This window comes from Camelus bactrianus, chromosome 5, assembly GCF_048773025.1.
Source record: "Camelus bactrianus isolate YW-2024 breed Bactrian camel chromosome 5, ASM4877302v1, whole genome shotgun sequence".
Lineage (NCBI taxonomy): Eukaryota > Metazoa > Chordata > Mammalia > Artiodactyla > Camelidae > Camelus > Camelus bactrianus.
This window is the reverse complement of record NC_133543.1, coordinates 45,387,486-45,408,624: the sequence shown is the minus strand read 5'-3', so window position 1 is coordinate 45,408,624 and position 21,139 is coordinate 45,387,486. Positions and strand designations below refer to the sequence as shown.

Sequence of the window (21,139 nt, the reverse complement as noted above, 5' to 3'; positions counted from 1 at the left end):
CGCACCCTTAGAAGCAAGGATTATAGTCCTATGTTCAAAGTTCCAACACAAAAGGTAGAGGCCAGTACACCAACAGAAACTGAAATGAGTAACAGTTGTATCAGTGAGCTACAGCTAAGGAAACACTCAAAGAGCTCTCTCAAAGTATTACCAGTAATCCTTGAATATTGAGCTTTCTCAAGGGGACTGATGACAAGTAGCCTTTCAAAGTAGATATTTAGAGAATCATCATACTATCCAAATTACTCTCATAAAATTCTCAAATGGTTGTAATCTCATTTCATTTTATTGCATGAATATATGAGAGAGATATATTGGAAAATTCTGAGAGCAATCTTGCAATAATGGTAAACTAGCCCCACACTTAGGAGCAAACAGGCTAAAGTTAAACAGAAACAGAGATAGATTGGTGTAGAATAAAAAATAATGAGCCATACTTTTAAGAGCCTAACAAATTTCCTAACAGATCTAGGGATTGTGTTGAAATATAAGCTGCTAGTGAATCATCAGTGGAGAGTTTCTATCAGGCTAAACTACACCAAGAAGATACTCAAATTATATTTGGGAGAAAACTTCCTAATATCAAAGACTGTTAAATGGTAGCAATTTCAAAGTAAATTCAAGAGTCAAAAGAAAATTACTAACCAGTACATTAGAGTTACCTCCATAACATATTGCCAGATGGCTACAAAAGAATAATGGTCTCATCTGACCTACTGTAACAAACAAGGAGGAGACAAATTTTACCAATGCTTTCCCCAAGAAGAGTAAAAACAGAAGTCTAAGGAGTTGTAATAATGGGAAATCCCACTAATGCTGTTGGAAGCTTTTACTAATAGTCATGGGAAAATGGGAAACACACCCTAATACAGCACTCATCATAGGTCATAAAGTTCAGATTGTCTGAATACATCTTGAAACTCTAAATCACCACTAAATATAACTATTATGTTCAAACAATCAAAATGTTCTCCATCAATTTACTGATTAACACTAAGGAAAAAAAGACATGACACTATGCATCACAATTTAAAATGTGCAAGGAAATCAGTTAGGATAAATATTTATTTCCACATAACATTTCTTAGTTGTGAAAAACACAATATCCTAGTCACATTTACACATTACTTAAACTTTGCAATAAATTACATTCAATATATTCAGTAATTTTTGACCAGGAATCTGAAATTAGGAGGAAATATATAACACTACACTTTTCTTATATTTTATGATTTCAAAATATTGGGATTAACATAGGGATAGCATTAAAATTCACACAAGAACAAAATTACTATAAAAATACTCAGAAATACAGAATTTCATTGGCTATGAGTGCTTATTCAAATAGGTGATCATGTGAAAGTTTTAATTCACTATGATCATTTAAAACAGAACAGTTATTAATATAGTAAAACACTAGGATGCTGCTTTTGGGACTGACTGGCACGTACAGCTAGTCTAAATCATAAACAATGGGAATGATTATGTGTAGTATTTGTATTGTAAAATACACAAAGGCAATACATTTGGAATGGAAAGTTTCTGCATTTTTCCTTGGCATTTATAAACACAGACTTTATTAACTGCAAACTCTTCTTGTATTTTTTAGGCTTATGTTCCGTAAAAGAAATGGCTCCTTGGAAGATTGTGAGGGCAATTTTACAGAAGGCATCAAAATGTCGAACCTAATGGAGGCTTTGTTGTTGTTTTGTAATTTCCTTGAGAAGCTTAATCACAAGAGGATTTTTTTTTTTAATTTTTCATGTGCACTTATACTCAGAATATGTAGCTGATAGCTTGGAAAAGCCATGGGGCTCTGAATTACTGTAAAATTGGAAACTGAAAATTAGAAGGCTGATGAGCACTGGTAATTCTTAGGAAATAAGAGCACTATGAGATTTTGTCTTTATTAATTCACATTCACCTAAAATGAAACAAAATACTGTATTTTTAGTAATGCTCAAAAATTCTTAGCCTTCCTTCCTCTTATATAAGCTTAGTAAAGATGGATTATTCCATATGGACTGAAATATCTACAGAAGCTTCTCAAACAGAATCTGAAATTTTCATTTAAAAGATTACTTTTCTACAACATGCATTTAATTAGAAAATGAAAAAGAGCTCTACAGAAAAAAAAAAAAAAAAAAAAAAAAAAAAGACAACTGGAGACCTGTCAGCCTAACAGCAGAACACGATTCAGAAGCAGCAGTACGCAGTACGTGACCTTTAGCAGCGGCATAACCGCACAGGAGTGGGACTTCACGTACACCGACTCACTAGGTGTTATTCCACAAGGATGTATGTAATAGGGTTATTTGGAAAATATTTGTCGTCAATGGGAGATAAATTTAACAGCATATTTCTGATAAAGATTTATATTGAAAATCTCACAAAACTTACAAAGTTTCTCTAAAGCATTTCATACAAGCCTAGTATTTGATCATTTAATCACAACTTGAATTTTAAGCAAATACTCCTTGACCCTTTTCATTCATGTCTGATTCTTTCAAACAAGTTGTGAATAGGTTTCCATACATATTTTTCAAATGACCTTAAGTTTTAGTTACATATAAATTCTTAAGTATTAAATGTATTATATTAAATCAAGGAAACACATAAATACAATTATTAAAAAAATGCTCTTGAACTAACTTTTTGATTTGGGTCTTTTGCAGTAAGTCACTAATGCTAAGCTATAAAAAATAAAAAGAAGTAACACTACCTTTCAAAATTCTTCTGAATGAAATTATCAGGTATCTTCAGGTCCCTAAGTAGGAAAATACAAACTAGGTAAATATGACTTATCTCTTTAAGAAAGCTATTGCTCTCGTAAAACTGACAATGAGAATCGAGTGCTTACAAATGTCTAAAATACAGCAAGGAACACAGAGATTCTTGCATTAGCTATTGCATATGCTCACAAAGGCGTCTCACTGTTCAGAAGTTTAAACACAGAAATGAAACAAGTATTGCACTACTTACAGTGTGAAGGTGGATTTGGGATGAAAGACAGAATTTATAATACATGATCAAAGCAGTTTTATTAGTAATTGTGGCACTCTTCTCATATATATATGTAAAAAATAAATTGAAGATCAAGTCATAGACAAGTCTCCCTGTCAACACCTTTCCCTGAGTCAGCTTTCTTCTCTTTTCGGCTTTCAATGCTACAGGGGAAAAAAGGAGAAATTTATTACTTCAATCTAGCGCAGCTACTGGGAGATCTGCTTGCTCAGACACAAAACCCATCAACCCCAAAGCACCACAAGGGCCCTTAGGCATTGCTCTTTCATGCTGCGAAGCACAGATAGACAGCAACAATTAAAATCCTCTGCACTCAGATAGAAACCAAGAACTGCAGAAAAAGGGAAATTCAAAAAACAGAAACTAAAAAACAAAAACCAAGACATTTTTAAAACAGTTCCAAAAGCATGCAAGATTAATACCATGGCCCTCATTTGGGCAAATGAATCACCGATGATTGTTGAAAATACCAGTGATGCCCCTGTCTTAAGACAGCACTGACACGATGAATGACACAAACGAGATGCCGCAGTAGGTGTTTCTGGGCCCTGCTGCAATTGGCGCATCCTTTGTGCACAGACTGGCTCCTGATCTGGGGTGAGAATCACGTCGTTGTCAGTTGGACAGACACACTTCTGGTCTAGAGGGGGCGGTCACCCCGCACACTGCCCTCCATACACCTGGGCCATCTCTTCACAGACAAACCAAACCCTCCTCCTGTCCGCCAGAGACACAATGTCTCACCTCACTCCTTCCAGAATAAACTCATTCCCAAGTGGCTTCTGTTTTAACTATGCTCCAATTAACTTTTTTCTTCTTTAATTTTCTATAGAAGTATTTTTTTTTAATTGAAGTATGGTCTGTTCACAATGTTGTGTCAATTTCTGGCCAATTAACTTTACCAGTGGGCAAGCTAGTCATGTGACTTAACCACTTAAAAAAAATTAGTTTTCTGAGGTACACTTTTCCTACTCTCACGCTGACAGTTTTCACAGAAAATTTAAACATTGTGCAGACACACATGAAGCTCACACCAAGAGCACCTGCTTCCCACACAGGCAGAGCAAAGCCCTCCACATAGTTGGGGTCTCTCCGTGTCCCTCCCTGCTGCTGATACAGCAGCCTCTGGGGCCCTGAGCTGGAAGAACCCACACATTGTACTGTTAACTTTGGCTCTTAATATAACTTTATGAAATAGTTGGTGGTGGGGTAGCCCCTGGTTTTATACAACTCTTCTACAAGCAACAAAGTAACGGTTAAAAACCCCTTTTTCCTCTGGGGCCTCCTGGGCAGCTTTCTTAGTGGTCAATAACTTACGACACATTCTAAGAGCGTGTTTCTTAAATTGTTTTTCCTCCAATTCAAGCTTGAAACAGCCCTTCTCAGTTGTCACCAGCACCCGGCGCCATCAGGTAAGAAGCGCCGGAGCTTCTGCCGTCCGTGGCCCACTGCCAGCGCTGAGAGCTGGTGTGAGCGGGTGCCTGCGCAGCCGAGTTTGTGCCTGCCACGCGTCTGAGCACACGCCACTTACAGGTCAGAGCAAAGCAACTTTTTTTCTCTTTTCTTTTCTCTTTCCATGAGAAGGGATGACAGTGTGCACATGATGTGTTGAGAGGCTTAACTCTGTATTTTTAACTTCTCTATCTGCCTGACTCCATTCTTCTACTTTAAGTTCCTTTCATATGACAAGTGTCTGCTACCCGACTTTCCAAATTAACTTTTCCTTGTGCTCTACCTGATCCCTAGTCTCTACTGCCAAACAAAGCCAAGGAAAACGAGCAGCAGGGGGCAGTGGAAGAAGCCCTGGGCTTGGAATTGGAAGGTGACATTCAGTTGCTGGGCAGCTAGGAAAGAGCTGTGTGACGTTGGACGAGTTACTTAATCTCTCTGGGACTTAGTTTCCTCAACTGTAAATTAGTTTTGGACTAAATGGCCTCTAAGTTCTCTTGTAGCTTGAATGCCAGAATTCTAAGGCTGGTGGTCTCAATTCCAATGAGCTCTATCTTTTGAAAGATAGAATAACAGATCCTATCTGTAGGAGACTGTGGGGACAGAGGCATACTGGCCTCAACACTTGCACAGTTCCTCTGCACACACTGCTCCAACAACTTTCCATAAACGAGCAGATTCCCAACGGCAGTATTAGTCACCAAGCAGCAAAAAAAAGATTCAGAATGTCCATTTTAATCACAGACATGGTTCTTCCTGATGCCCTGCCTTGGTCATATTGGTTGTTTGGTTACCAAACAATAACCAATTAAATGATTGAGCTCCCTTAAACCTTACCTTAAAACCAGTGGGTTTGGTATCAGATTAGATTTCAGCAAACAAAGAGGGAGAAATTTTATAACCAGCTCAAGACTTCTATGAAAAATATTATCGACTTGAATCTTCTTACTGCGTGGCTATTACTCCCTTTATCTTTTGTTACATTCATTTTTCAGGATGCCAATCAATTCTAAACTTTCACTGTAATAAATATATTACATATATTTATTAAATTATAGCGTACCTATTATATGTAGTGCTGCTACAATAAACACATACTGCATATCTGCTATATACCAGGTCTCTGCAAAGACCAAGGGACACAAGATGGATGAGACAAAACATAAGGAAGCAGTATTTCAAGAGAGGGTGAAACGTGACCCGCTAGCTTCATGCTGCCAAGCAATCGATGAAACTGTTATCTCTCAATGATACCATAATAAAATTGCTATACACAACGTTTACCAAGCAATCATGAGAGGGCCAAGGCCTAGGAAATCAGAGCAAGGAAGCATCCAGGATAGAAGGTGGTGGTAGTGGGGGACAGAGGGCGGCAGGGGCAGTGGTCCCAGACCCTAGCCTCCACCACCAGGACAAAACCAAGTGCTGCCAGGTTCCTTCCCAAGAAACGTCAATCTTAGGTGTCAGTTGTATAATACTTAGGAGTTGGTCACCTATTCTGATACAATGTGGTTTTAATAGGACCTATTTCCACCAATCCATTCAAGTAAGCTGCGGCAGAGCCCGTCACCTGTGTGTATAGCGCTGTAGAACTAGGATCAGATCAGACACCCTACAGATGTGGTAGAACAGATGTGGCAGTTAGTTAGTTCTTAGATCCTTCTTTCAGTTAAACTGGATGAAATTTTTGGCAACAAAAAGTGAATGAAATAATGGAGAAAATATAACTGCTATTCCAAACTCCACTAAGGAAAGCATCTAGGCTTCTCAGACAGGCATGTAGGGCCACAGCAAGGGGTAGGATGGAGCCAACCTGGGGCGGGGTGTCAGAAGCCAAGAGATACAGACCCCAGTAACCTGGTCTTTAGGGTTTTTTTTTTTTTTTCCAATGGATACTCTAGCAGGCAGCATTTCTACAGTCCCTGGTCATCATATGTCAATGCCTTCCACAGACACCGAGAGAGAGCAGTGGTGGTGGGAGGATTTTGCTGTTATTAGTATTGGTGGTTTTAGGATTTCTGGAAGTCACACTATTTCTGCCAGTTTCCACTGTTATGAAGATAAAAGACATTAATCACTAAGAGATATTTTTCACATGGAAAGCTATAGATTTTATCACATTTAAAGGTAAAGAAAACTGGGTAAACTTTCATTCCACAATAGTCTGAATCTTCTGTCAGTGGGAACGTATGTTCAAAGAATAAGAAAAAAAGTGATTATATGAAAATTAGAAGGATGATCTACTTAAAACTGGGCCAGCTTAAAGCACATTACATTGTTCAGTAGAATTAATCTACTGTGTGAAGTAATCTGACACATATTTTTTAACAACTAAATTTTTCTGGTGAAAAGCATCACTTGACTTTATTTACTTTAAGGGGGGCCTAAAATACCATGACATAAAAACTGTTGCTGGAACCAAAGAAAAACAGAGAGTTTTCACTGTGGATCCACATAGTACAGGAAGAAAAGCGATCTCTGAGTTTGATTATCTCAAATTCTCCACATATTCCCATGGCTGGCATTTTATTTTGAGCTCATAAACTTGGAGCTCACACTTTAAAAAATCAGGGAAATGGCATTTTTTTTTTAATGTGAAAGGGTCCGCAATTATACATTTCAATGGGTTTGAGAAATTACCCTTCTCATAACTCTAATGTTCTTCCAAGACTTTTAGCAAAACAGAATTACTGTGAGGATGACTCTGTCAGACTGTAACAGGGATCTTTGGGAAAGGAAGATAAAGCATTTTTTAGAATAAAATATTACTTCTGCTTGAGCCAAGCAAAGAAATACATGACGATTTTAAGGCCCTGTTAAAAGACAGAAAATATCAACCAAGAGTCTTAGAGAGCCTACTGAGTAACTTATGTTAACCTCCTCTGGACTAAGTGTTGGGGGTTGCTGAAGGAGAGAAAGGGAGAGGGGTGGTGGGGGGGAGAGAGAATCAATTAATCCCCAGCTTTATGGGGTGAAGACTCTAAGACTCTCTGCACATCCACTGTTCGTGTTGTTTATGCTGTTTGAAACTGAGATGACACTGAAGCAACATGCCATTTTGGGGTGACAAAAACCAGCAACAAGCGATATTCTCTAAGTCTAATGTAGCCTCTTTTTCCAATCCATGTTTCCAAATATTTCTCGTGAAGCTAAAGTTTGCAGTTTTGGAAGCACGGTGTGCATAAATGGAAGCTCCCAGCTTTGCAATTTCTTAATTCAAGGGATACATTTTCTTTTCACAATACAGAAATTTGATGTCATTACTAAAATAAAGATTTGTTGATTTATATGTGATGCATCTGTATGTCATGTAGGGAAACCAGTTTAGTCCAAGTTTCAAACCCTCTTAAAGAGCTGAGGAGTTACAGGAACACCATAAACACTCAGATACTGGATCTAAGCCCAAGCCTCTCCATGCCTTTTGCCCCCCCAAAACTCACACAGAGAACAGAGGCAGACCAGGTTTCTAGAAGACACCATTTAACAGAGGAAATGCAACCAAGGAATAGGTTTGAGGGAAAGGGTCTTACCTTTGGGGAATCGGCTTCTAGAGTGATTAGGAAGGGGAGCTTATGACAAAAATGTAATATAAAAATTAAGTAGAAAAAGTTAATTTAAGGTCATGAAAATAAAGAAACTTAATAATTAAACACTGTCCCAAATCCCTCAATCACTCTTTAATAAGAAGAGATACTAGCATAATTAGCATAACATAGAGTTTTTTTTTCAGATCAACGTCTAGGAAGACTGGATGGTTTGAACTCTTCTTTATAAATTCTGGAAATTGCAGTGGGAAATCCTGGGGTGACTTTATGTTAAAGGATACTCTTCCCACCTCATGTATTTAAACCTATCACCCACAACTCCAGGAGTGGTTTGTAATGTTGGCATACGGAGAAGTAAGAGTGGGTAAAACTTTCTGGAGTTGAAAATTTGGGGGTAAAAAGGTTAGGGAAGAATTTTCAGGGGGTTGGAATAAAGGAATGGAAATAATCTGAATACAAAATCATCACTGTATGTGTTATATGGGTTTTAAAAAAAGGACAAAGGGAGAAGACAAAATGTGGTCAGATATTCTAAGGGGGTCCTGCGAAGTGGGTGATAAAGAGTAAGGCAAAACGAATGTCCACAAATGTCATGCACTGGGACTCATTTATAATATCACTTCTCCCCACTGTCATAGTTCTGGAGTGAGCTTTTATTCTGAAAGGGAGAAGTTGAAAACATACCAACAAATGTGATGATTACACTTTCTACCCACTTTTTAAAAGGACTTTGTGAAATATTTTAGATCTCATTTTGATGGAAACCCATACTATTCTTTTGTTAGTGGATTCATGTCATTAAATGACTGGGATCAGTATAAATTCACATTATTTTAGAATTCAAACCTTTTAGAAGGAAAGCTTGACTCCTTATCTTTTGAGTTATCGGCAGTAATCAGAAGGTTCCTCCACAAGGCAGTCTTTGACATTTCATCAGAAATATTGATCACAGATGGATCATCTCTAGATGGGAGTTTACCCAAAATGAAATAATAAACATTACATAAGAAACCGCAGTTATCTAGCAAAAGACACTAAATATAGGACAGTCTTATGCCTCTGTACAGTATTTTTGATAATTAAAAATTAAGTATTAAATAGTTCTCTCCAAAGAAAAAAAAACCTATGAAAAATGAAAATCTAAATGAAAGATTCCAGTTATGTAGAAGCTGGTTTGAGGTACAGTTTTCCAAAGTCATTTCAAATTAGAGAGATGAGGTTCTGCGTGTTCTGCCCCTTAACATTCGCAGCACAGCGGCTCACCTCACTCTTCTGCTCGGACTCAAAGTGAAAGCTGAGCAGATGGGCGGTCAGGCTCCGTCCCCATCCTGACCCTCTCCCTTGACCTCCGGCTCCTGCGTCTCCACCACAGTGCAGTGACCTCTGTTCTGGGACGTTACAGGCTTGTTGCTGCCCCAGGGCCTTGTGCTTGCTCTTCCTTCTGCCTGTAATGTTCCTTACGTAGCAGAACCATTTCCCTCCTTTGTTCAAATGCCACCTGCTCAGACCTTTGCTAACACTCTGTTTAAAGTCTGTTTTAATCCCCTCATAGTGACCTCATCCCTCTCTTTTGCTTCATGTTTTCGTTGTGCTTTTTCACCATCTGAAATACTGTGCTACACTACTTGTTCATTTGTTCCTTTTCTGTTTCCCTCAACCTCTTTTCTACTTGAGTATCAGCTTCATGAGAACAAGGAATCTTGACCACTTGTCCCCTTCTATTCCCCCAAGACCTTGACAAAGCCTGGCACTTAGTACCCATTCAGTAAATACTTGCTGAACAAATTAAGTCATCCTGTTTATTTAGCAGAGGCTTTTGCAGATGACTGGGGGAGCCTGTAATATCAGGGCCTGTACTATGCTGGGTGCTTTTTACACATTCTAAAATGGCACCAACTACAAGTGACATTTAGAACTCTCTAAAACATTCCCAGGGCCAGAAAGGCAACCGAACAGCAACAGAGATAAATCACAGGCCAAGTCAAAGAAAGTTTCATTGAGTGATGAATCAGCACTCTTCTTACTACACGTATAAAAGATACTCTGCTGTGGAAAGAAACATTTTCTGCAGAAATCTTAGGCTGACCTCACATGATCCTCATTGGTTGGCATTCACAAGAGAGCAACAGATTCAATTTTGAAGAAGAACACTAAGACTCTGGAACAAAACAGGTCTCACAGACTCCTTCCTTTCCCAATCTGGACACGCATTCTTTAATTCCTCTAATTCATCCAGCCCTTGGTAACTCAAAGCATGAGATCAACTAGTTTCCAAGAGTGTCATGAAGAATACAAGTTTTTAATATCAGTACTACTTAGATTCTATAATATGCCAATATGCACCATGAATTTCCAAACTGAAATGAGGTATGGGACATTTTCTAGGCTTATATAACCACAAAATCCTTTTAGAGGAGAAGTAGCACAAGAGACTAGGTAGGTTTCTACAGAATATACTTGGGAATATGGTGCTTCAACTAAACAATCAACAGGGTTGTAAAACTTAAATACTGTTAAAAAAAAAAAAAAGAAAGGAAGGAAGGAAGGAAGAAAAAAATGTCTTCTCTAGTTGTGCTAACTCTTAAGTAGTAGATGATAATTATATTTTTTAAATCTAGGGAATATGCTTTTACAATCAGACTCTGAAGATCTAGCCCTATTTTTTTTTTAACGCTATAACAAATTCTCTTCTCAGACAAAAGTCTTCCATCTTGTTTTATTGGCATGGCCTCATATTATCCTTAAGCACTTTGAGATCATATAATCATATAATCTTTGGCCAAATACTTTCAAAACTTTTTATTATAACTTAGAGGAGTTTGCTTTTTTTTTTTTTTTTTTTTTTTGCTATGGCTTTGTGCATAAAGAAGATTAACATATTTTGGAGGGTCACATAAACATTCTCTAAAATGGCTGGTATAAACTGAATCCTTCAATTCAGGAAATAGATTATCTCTTTGGAAGTGCTTTTTCTAAGGGGTTGACCCTAAGTTTATCCCAGAGTTCAAACATTTACCTGTGATGAATTGAGTGAATAACTTGCTCATTTATCCCAGAATTGAATCTTGACCTGTCTTCAGGTGCTACTTTCAAAGAATATGAAAGAGAGCTTTCATATACATTGTAAAATCTGAGAAGACTTCAGACAACAGCTCCCTGACTGACTTCATTTTAAGCTACTTGACCGTAGTCACACACCTTCTAGAGGCAGAACTTAGTACTGGGACAGGGTAATCTGATTCCTAGTTTCAGTTCTTTCTACTCTAATACAACTTCAACAAACCTCTACAGGAATCCACACGTACAAAATTCTTTTTTCTTATCGCAGTATAGTTGCTATATAATATTATATAAGTTACAGGTGTACAATATAGTGCCTCACAATTTTTAAAGGTTATAATCCATTTATAGTTATTATAAAATATTGGCTATATTCTCTGTGTTGTACAATATTTTCTTGTAGCTTCTTTTATACCTAATAGTTTGTGCCTCTTAATCTCCTACCCCTATATTGCTCCTCCCCCTTCCCTCTCCCCACTGGTAACCACTAGTTTGTTCTCTATGTCTGTGAGTCCGCTTCTTTTTTGTTATATTCACTAGTTTGCTGTATTTTCTAGATTCCACATATAAGTGGTATCATACAGTATTTGTCTTTTTCTGTCTGACTTATTTCACTTAGCATAATTCATGAAATTTAAGTAGAGTATACAAAAACACCTTCCATTACTCAAATCGGTGTGTTTTCACATTTGTATCTTACCTATAGTGCCCTTCCAATGGGAGTTGTACTGTGCCCTCATCTTCCATAGCTAGCATACTTTGTTCTTCCTGGAAAGACAAATGTAAAATATACAAAGTGAACCTGATGAGCCTCCATTTCACATTAAAGAAGAAACACAGATTAATGTTTCACTTTCTCATTAACCTCAGAACCTTCCACTTTGTTTGCATTTATTAATGCTAGCACAGGTCCCTTCAATAAAGCATCAGCTACCAAGAACATAAGTAATTAATGAGAATCTCATACCACAAAGTAATTTAAATGCTAACAATAATCTCCTTCATGTCACTCAATGTAAAGCATAGTTAATTTCCAAGCAGATTTTTTAAATTAATCTAAATTTTACAAGAACAAAAGTATGGGTAATGTAATCGTTTTCATTGTTATAAAGTTGAAACTGCATTCTTAGAATGCTCTATTAGTAGAGAATGAGAGATGCATTTAAAGCAGTGGTTCTCAAACTTTAGTTTACATCAGAACCTCCTGGAAGACTTGTTAAAAATACAGATTATTGGGTTGCACCTCCAGAGTCTGATTCAGCAGGTCTGGGGTAGGGCCCAAGTTCACTCCTAACAAGGTTCCAGGTGATGCTGATTATGCTGGTCTGAAGATGACACTTTGAGAACCACTGCTGTAGAGACCTGGAAAAAGACAGTAGAAGAAATCTTCCTGTAGGGACCAAAACATGGGTGTGCTTTCCACTTAGACGCATCTTAGATTTTTGTTTTAGGCCTCAGATTTCTTCTTACAATGACAATGTCCCACCCTTCCCCAAAGAGTGGAAATGCTTCAAATATTCATTTCCTCACGTATAACATTTTAAAACTGTATTTTTGGGATGAAGATAATCATACACAACACTGAAATATCCTAGTTTGTTTTCAATCATGTTGTCATCAATACCTTTTTCCATGCACCAAAAACAAATTTAGTTATCTACAGATTATAGCTCCTAGTTAATGCATTTTCAAATGGGTCAGTTAGGAATGCTCATGTTCAGAGAGCTATTTGGGATCATTTAAAAATGTTAGTATTAATGGCTCTCACTCCAGAAATGGAATTTCAAGTTGTGTAGAGATGAAGAGCTGGGTGACTTTCCTGACCAAATGGGAACCGAAGAGAGAAAGCGAGGAACGCCTTAGAGGCTCATCACCTTCCCTTCTGTCAGTGGCTTAGCAGTAGCTCGGCTGGTCTAAATCAGCTTCCAGAAAGACATGCCCTTGGGCTGATGTCATTGTTCCTGGCACGCAAGACTGTTCCTCCGGTCCACGGTAGGCAGACCTTGGCCCTCGGCTCGGACGCTGCCTGGTTGGAAGAGCCCTTGCCATCTGTTTTGTTATTTAAAGAAACAGTGTTTTCGACAGTCTCTTCAGCTGACCTGTGGCTACATAATGTCGTGTGGAGGCAGGTCTTGTTTTCACTCCTGGAGAGCTCTCTGCAGACATCCAACCTGCTGACTGAGGCAGGCTCCCCTCTGCTGGGACCGTCGCCATGCTATACACAGGACAGCTGTGCCCAGCCTGTGCTGCGGAACAATGGAGAGGCCGGGGCATGGCATGGGCTCCGCTGCTCCTCTGCTTGTAAGCTGTCCCTACAGACCCTGCACTGCAGTTACACTCTGTGGCACTACTGGCATGTGTCTGCCACCCCTCTGCATCACAGGAATTCATTCAATTCTCTTTCTCTGTTGTTCTTCAAGGAAATTTTTCTTTTAAGACCTATCAGATGTCCAGTGTTTCTCGTGCATTATGCCTTTTCCCCGTGCTATCTGGCAGTGTCATTAGAAACAATTCAAGGTGAGCAGACTGTATCATTGGTTTGAAATTACACATTTAAGCATTTGAACAGGGCTAATTTGCAGCCTAGAATGATGTACGCCTTGCAAGTGGGTTAGTCCCCATATATGGAGCATAATACATGTCATATGAATTTATATGCACATCATTGAGGCCATGGGCAGAATATATGTATCTTTTCAGGTAGAAAAGGTCACTTTTTCTATAGAGAAGGTTATCTTAATGCAATGGAGGAACATACAGAGAAAACATTCAGTGATCCCAAATGCTTTTAAAGTAAAACCAAAATACAAGCAATGTACTCCTTTCCTTGGCTGTCTTTTGAAAGGTAGGCTTGATGTCTAGTATCTTTTCTGATCAACTTGGAATAAAATGTCAAGAAGCCAGGTAGAAAGGCCTAACAAAGAGTAAACTTCAAAAAAGCTGAAGAGAAGAAGAGTGGGTGGCATCAGTGCTGAGGTTACCTGCTAGCAAACAAAGGCTCAGGATTCAATCTCACAACAAAAAATTGGACCAAAGCTTTGGGAACAATTTTGGTTTTTTTCCTCATATGATTTTCCATTTTTCTCTCAAATTGCTTTCAATAATTATTTTGCACTCTGTGGCTTGTTAGCATGTGTGGGCTTTATACTAGTCATAATTCTATCCAAACAAAAACTCATCACCTCTAAAGATAGCATTTCCAAGCCATGCTTATCTGAAGAGAGGGGTGGCAGAGCAGCCGCTGCCTTCAGTGCCAGAAGGAAGCTGGGTGGGCCCAGAGCTGGGGACGGAGGGCCGGCTGCATCCCAGGCAGCCCTGTGAGGAAGCCAAAAATCGAGACTTTCTGGGGAGGAACAGTCAAATCAGGCACTAGCCGTCACGACAACACAACCTAGTTTATCTCAATCATACAGGGAGGGAGAGAGAGAGAGAGCATAAAGCTCACTGGGTATATTTGACTTTATAAATAAGAAGTATCTTAAAATGAGTTCCATTCAGCATTTCATTTACACAGTGGCCATCCAAAATATGCTGAGTTCCATAACATGGAGAAGATGTTACAAGGATGATGATCAAAGTTTACCCGAGAACATTTGAGGGGTTTCACCAATTTGAGTAGAGGAGTATTCATACTGTGATTTGAACACCATCTTTTAATTAACATAGCCAGAGCATTGCTTGCATACTGACTAGGTGAAGGGCCGTTAATGCTATACCCAGTAACAGGCAGGAAAACAGGCTTAAAAAACTAATCTAGTCAATAGCACTCAAACATTTGCTGGGTATCTACTATCTGCTAGGCACACAATGAATAAAAAGGAATAATCCAAGAGTGATTCATGAATCCATTCAACAAATATGTATTAAGCATGATCTTCATGACAGGGAGTCTGCTAGGTACTGGGCACAGAACAACAAAAAGAAAGCTATAAACCTTACTCTCAGAGGATGAGAAAGATCACTGTAAAAAGTATAGGACCAGAGGAAGTGGTACCTGGGCCAGTCTTAGTTGATCAGGTTGGTAACAGAAAGGAAGAAATTTAGGTGGGAAGAAACCAGGTGGACTAAGGATAAAGGGTAGAAGTAAGTAAGATGCTTCTGCCTGACAATTAACAGCTAGCCTGGCTGAGCCCAAAAGCCTGCACTGAGTAGAAGAGGAAAATAAAATCAGAGTTAAATTGTGGCATGTTTTGATGATGATGATGAATACGATGCTATATATAAAATTACAGCATGAATCTGAATTACATTTTGGGATAGCATAAAAATACAGTTCATATATCATGATACCTAACAAACGCTCTACCATTAGTGAAGCAGGTAGCATATGTTACTGTATCCCTTCCTCAGGTAAGGTCTGCATCTACGTAGGAGCCCTCAAATAGTTCAAAGTACAAACAAGAACCTCAGAGAACTAATGTTCACAAAGACGCCTAGATTATTAGAGAGAGAAAATATTCCTCAATTTTAGAATTCATAGAGCTTAAAAAATGGAAGGGACTTCAGAAATCAAGTTTAACCCCTTTATTTTATCCAAGAATGTAAGAAGTGTCTGATCATTTCCTTCCTCGATTACCAACAGAATAATGCTGCAAATGTTCACACACATATATGTATATACACATAGATAATACTTTGTAAACCATAAAATGTTATATTTATAAGAGGTATTTCTTAGCATTTCAAACATGTAGAAGAGCTGATATGTACAGCTACTCACTTTACCAATGAAAACTGAAAAAAAAAATAGGTCGGAAGGATAGTCCATACAGAATTCATATAAATAGATGGAGGCAACATATGTTTTTCATCAGAATATCTGATTCAGTGTCTCTAAGTGACTTATCTAAATTGTTATAAAATACAAAAATTCTGATAGAGTAACCTTGGGTTTAGAAGATTATATTCTGACGATACAGAGTTTATGGTTTTAGGAAAGGACTTAACCTCAAATTTTAGCATGCGTCAGAATCACCTGGAGGTTTTGTGAACACAGACTTCTGGCCCTAGCCCCAGAGTTTCAATTCAATAGGTCTGTATTAGGGTGCAAGAATCTGCATTTGTAACAAGTTGATAGGTGTTGGCAGATGCAGCAGAGGTCCTGGGACTATACTTTGAGAACCACTGCTTGAAGAAGAGTATGCTTGCCTCGCTCTAAGATTCAACTAGAAATAATGTTTGTCTGTGCCATAATTAGTCATCCTTCCCAAATCCACAACCAATTCTGATCTTTCTTAGTAGTAAGATATGCTTTCTAATTTGTTTAATTGCACTCAGTTTTAGATTGCTTTTGCATCTTCTCAGCCTTGCTCATGAGCCTACTTCATACAGATCACAAGTCCCACTTGTCCCCTCCCCTTTTTTTCCTTTAGCATATACGTTAGTTAGAACTTCCCACAAACCAAGAGATGTCAATATCATGATCACTGCCCAGAGTTGAATTTCCAGGATTTATCTAACATTAACCTCCTTCTCCCTTGCCCAGGAGCAAGCATTCTGCTTGGGGCTTTCTGCTTTAACAGCAGCCCTTTTGTCAAATGTGTACAGTGTCCTAGAGAATACTGAAGTGGGAAGGAAGGCATGTTGGTACTCTGAGCACATTTGGACATCCAGAATTTGATTCTGCAGTCTTCCCTTTACACAGAGCAATGTGCAAAATGTCAGGGTTCCAATATTCATTTCTATCCTGATTATAATCCTTTCTTTCTAAAAACTGAAGCATATGCATATGCATATGCATGAAGTACATGAAAATTTGGAACAGAAGCTCTGCGACCTTGGACTGGCCTGTGTAGCTATTTATTCTGCTTAACTCATTATTGAATTTTAAGGTCAAACTAATGTTTTCTCAGTGCCATAAGACCAGAAGTGGGCTACTGATAGTAAAACCCTGGAAGATAAAGGTACAAGCTTGTAACTATCATCAAAAGGACAAGAGGTGAGCCTACTTTAAATTCAAGTCTCAGGGAGCTGAGACATTTCTGCTATTTACCATCTTTCCAGATCACAATCAAAGTTACTCAATTAATTTGAGTAATTGCAGAAATGCAGCATTTTGGGGGAACATGTTCATTTGCCACATTAATGTACAATCTCTTGGAAGACTAGGCCTTGGTATAAGATGCCACAGTAAGAAGAGCACATCCTTCAGTGGAGTCCACAGCCTCAAACAAATGAAACACCAAGATATGGGTGACCAAGCGGAGAATCAACCAGAATTTAAGTTTCAGTGTAATCTTCCTACTCTTTGTACTGATCCTACTCTTTTAATTCCAAATTAGAAAGTTAATATATTTAAATTTCCTTTTCTCTCTCCAGTTGCCAGATGGAGAATTATCTTTCTTTGCACTGGTCATATCTATATTGTAATGTTCAATTATGGATTATTTCTTCACCATATTATTGGTTCAGTTGCTTCTTTCAGTGTACCATGGACCATATTAAAGTATCATCACATTAATCTAATTGAGAATTTAAAGGTCTGTAAACCTGCCTGATTAATGTATTTCAAGGCATCTTCTCTCACTTTTTCTCATCCCTGATCTGCAGGATACAGCTATAAATTTGCTTCTGTAAATCTTTAATCTCTTTTTGTATCCTTTCAAGAACATGAGTTCTAAGAAATTTAGTAATTCATTATTTCTAAAATCTTTATCTACATAATCAGAAAAGAGTAAGTATCCATCGACGTACAGTGGGTCCATAATGTAAAAAGGTTAGAAGCTCACTACCTAGGATCCCTGCCTATGTAAAGTTAATAAATTCCAAAATGGACATATGGCACACATACATATAAGTACCATACATATGCAGCTATGTGAATGGTTCTGGGCAATGGAAATGGCAGATTTTAATACATTTATGGTTACTGTCAAATTTGTTCTCTCCTATTTCACAGACACATAAAGGAAGAATCTGAAATTTCCTTTGAATGATAAAAGGAAAGCACATTAAGCATAATATATATTACATATACATATTATTTTTCATTTTACAAAGTTCTAGAAGGGCAAGAATGTTCCATGGGATGGGTATGGCCTAAGGAGAATACTGTAGAAGGGATGATTGCATGCTAGCTTTGCTACAGCAGTAGTAAAGACATCTGACAGGAAATCAAAGCGGGAAAATAAAGCAAAATTACATTCATAAGCTACTGTATCAGTATACTTAATATTCTCATTATCAAAAAGACTGAAGAGAAGCTCGTGGTCAAGGAGTTTTGTATTCAAAATTGTCTTCTTTGGAATTTAAACCTTCTCAGAAATTGTATTCATCCTGAATAAATTTTAGTTATGTCAAATATGGATAGTTTAAGACTCTGAATTTCTATATTATTGTGTCCATTTTATTTACATTTAATTTACATAAAATTCTGTCATATTTTTCTTGAATACTTTCTAAAGCCCTAAACATAGAGGTTATCCAAATATCCTAGTTAATGCACTATTTAAAAAAAAATCTTTCATACTTAAATGAGAATACATCAAACTTAGAAAAACAGCTAAAGCACTATTTGTTAAAAATTCTCATTCTTAAATAAGAATATATCAAATTTAGAAAAAAAATTTATAATACGACATTTTGAATATTATATTCGTATTACTAGAAGCATGACTCTTAAGTATTCCTTCTACAATATTTGGGAAAACTGAAATAGTCATATAGAATTAAGATACATCATCATGATCAATCTCTGAAGGTGGAATACACTGTCAGTAATGGAACACTGTGAAAAAGTGAAGAAATGCCAGACAGTCACGTAATATGTAGCCGTATTTGTAGAAACACCTGAGCAGAAGCCTCATTAGATTTTGTGGCCTAATCTGGACTCACCTAATGACTAAATAAAACCTAAGACCATTAAAATGTTTGCAAAAGAATTTCCCAAAAGAAAGAGGAATATATCCATGGTTTGAAAGAACACATTACAGATAGAAGACTGAATACATTGCTGACTGCCTTGTAGGAGAAGAAAACGTGGAAAGACTAATGCACAATTCTCACCAAATATTTTCTTTCATCTTCATTTCTAGTTACATGGAAATTTTGTTTTTATGTTTTACAGTCTATGAGCTCAGTCATTTTGCTAAATGATGTATTGGTCATTTTTTTTTAAATTTATACTCTTTGTAGTTTTTATACACTTTAAAAATATTATGATTACTAGCCTTCAAAATAGACCTAGACTTACACATGAACTTTAAATAAACCATAAAACTTAAAACAAGTTGTTTTAACATGTGAAACAGAAGAGGATAAATCAGTAGTCTGTGAAAGTAATTAAATCCCCAAAGTTTCTCGGACAACATTCAACTCAGTCTTAAATCACTATGAAAGCAAATCAGATCAACATGTTTTCCTGTTAAGCATTTCATCTATTTCAGGAATAAGTAATTATATCTTTTAATTAGAATTATAATCTTTTGATTAAAACTTTGTTCCCTAGGAAAATACCAACAGTAATAACATCTCTTTTTTTCTTCTCACATATTCGACCAAAAGGAATCATTGTATGGACATAATTTGGAAATAGTTAAGGATCAGTGAGTTTCTGTTATCCTCAGGGGAGGATTCAGAAAAATAAACCTTGTAATTCGAAGGATAATGAAGTACAAAATATTTGTTTATTTCACTAGGGTTTGGTTTCCTCACATAAGATATGTGCTCTCTATTCAAATTCTAGCATTATGATTTTAAACATTAATCTTTCAAAGTAGTCCACCTGTGGTTGTTAATAATTGCTAACTACCTAAAGATAAACACAATAATTTAGTTTTGCAAAGAGCTATTACTGTGCAAGTGCTTCCTTTTCTTTCTTTATAAGATATTGATTTTGCTCTGACTTACTTCTTTTTCAGCATCTTCTAGTTTCTTTTTCTTACTCTCAGGCATCAAATCATCCAACCAGCTGAGTTCCCGCTTGGTAAACAAAAAATCCATCAACTTTCTTACAAATACCAGAGCTAACACCTGAAGTAAATAATAAAATAGTTTAAAACAGGGAAAAAATAGGAATGGGAGATACAGATTTGTTTGGCTTTGGGTAGAAACAAGTCGGTTTCGATTAAAGCTGAGATTACAGTGAAATTTGAAGATACGTGTGTATAAAAGATATTGTCTGTACTTTTGCTTCCTTAATTTCCTTTACTTACCACATCTCCAGAATAATGGCTATGATTTTACTCATTACAGGAATCTTTTAAAGAAGCTAGTAAAAAAAAAAAACTGTATATTTGACCATTTTCTTAAATACCCAAAGTTAACAGTTTACATTATTTTAAATGAACATTAAACCATTATTATCTATGCTGATATTTTTAATTTTTATAGCCATTCAAATTTACTATATTTTTAAATACTTGAAACTTGTCTGAAATATTTAATAAAACTTAATTTTAAAAATCCGCCTTTTTAGATATGGTAGTATATCTTTAAATTTTTAAAGTTTACATTTTCCCACTCAACCTCGGTTAATTCAAACTGCTACCAATATTCAGAATGATAGAGATAAAACTAATATGAATCACTGGAATTCATATATAATCTGAAACCCAATGTTAGTCATTAGTTTTAGTAGCTAAAACTTATACCAGGTTTCCAATAATTGTTCAGAATGATTCCATTGTTCTAATTCATTCATAGATTTTTGATGAAAGCAGAAAATCAGAGGAAGAGAAAAAGAGTTGACTTAGAAGTTTCATACCATCATGGGAAAGACAATAGCAGCTCTTGAAACTTTAATTATCCACAAAAGGCCAAGACAACTCATCTGAATAACCGTGAAGAGATGGACTTTTCGAAGTGGTACATGCCTTAGGTATATAAAATCTGGTTGATGTTTTGCAGGCATCCAGAAGAGCTTTATTCTATCAAAGAACTAGAAGATAAACAAAGTAAATTGCTTTTTACAGACAACAATAAAAGTAAGGCAAGTAGACGTTTCATATGGTCCAATATGTGGTACATCTGGATCACAAGTTGACACCTGGGCATCAGGGCAATGGGAATGTTATGCATACACTCTGAAATACTAAGATTTCAGTTTCATAATATTCCACATT

The 21,139-nt window shown here is 37.0% G+C and overlaps 1 protein-coding gene across 2 annotated transcripts in view; it reads right to left on the bottom strand.

Moving 5' to 3' along the window:
- Window positions 1-936: 936 nt before the first annotated feature.
- Window positions 937-21,139, bottom strand: part of SLC4A10 (solute carrier family 4 member 10) — a 250,673-nt gene continuing 230,470 nt past the window's right edge. For both annotated transcript variants that reach the window (XM_074363779.1, XM_074363780.1), the window contains 5 exons: window positions 20,782-20,955; window positions 19,926-20,048; window positions 11,779-11,846; window positions 8,865-8,981; window positions 937-3,167 (listed from right to left, as the gene is read on the bottom strand). In XM_074363779.1, coding sequence (XP_074219880.1) covers window positions 3,101-3,167; window positions 8,865-8,981; window positions 11,779-11,846; window positions 19,926-20,048; window positions 20,782-20,955 — 549 coding nt within the window. In that variant the 3' untranslated portion in view covers window positions 937-3,100. The remainder of the gene's footprint in view (window positions 3,168-8,864; window positions 8,982-11,778; window positions 11,847-19,925; window positions 20,049-20,781; window positions 20,956-21,139) is intronic.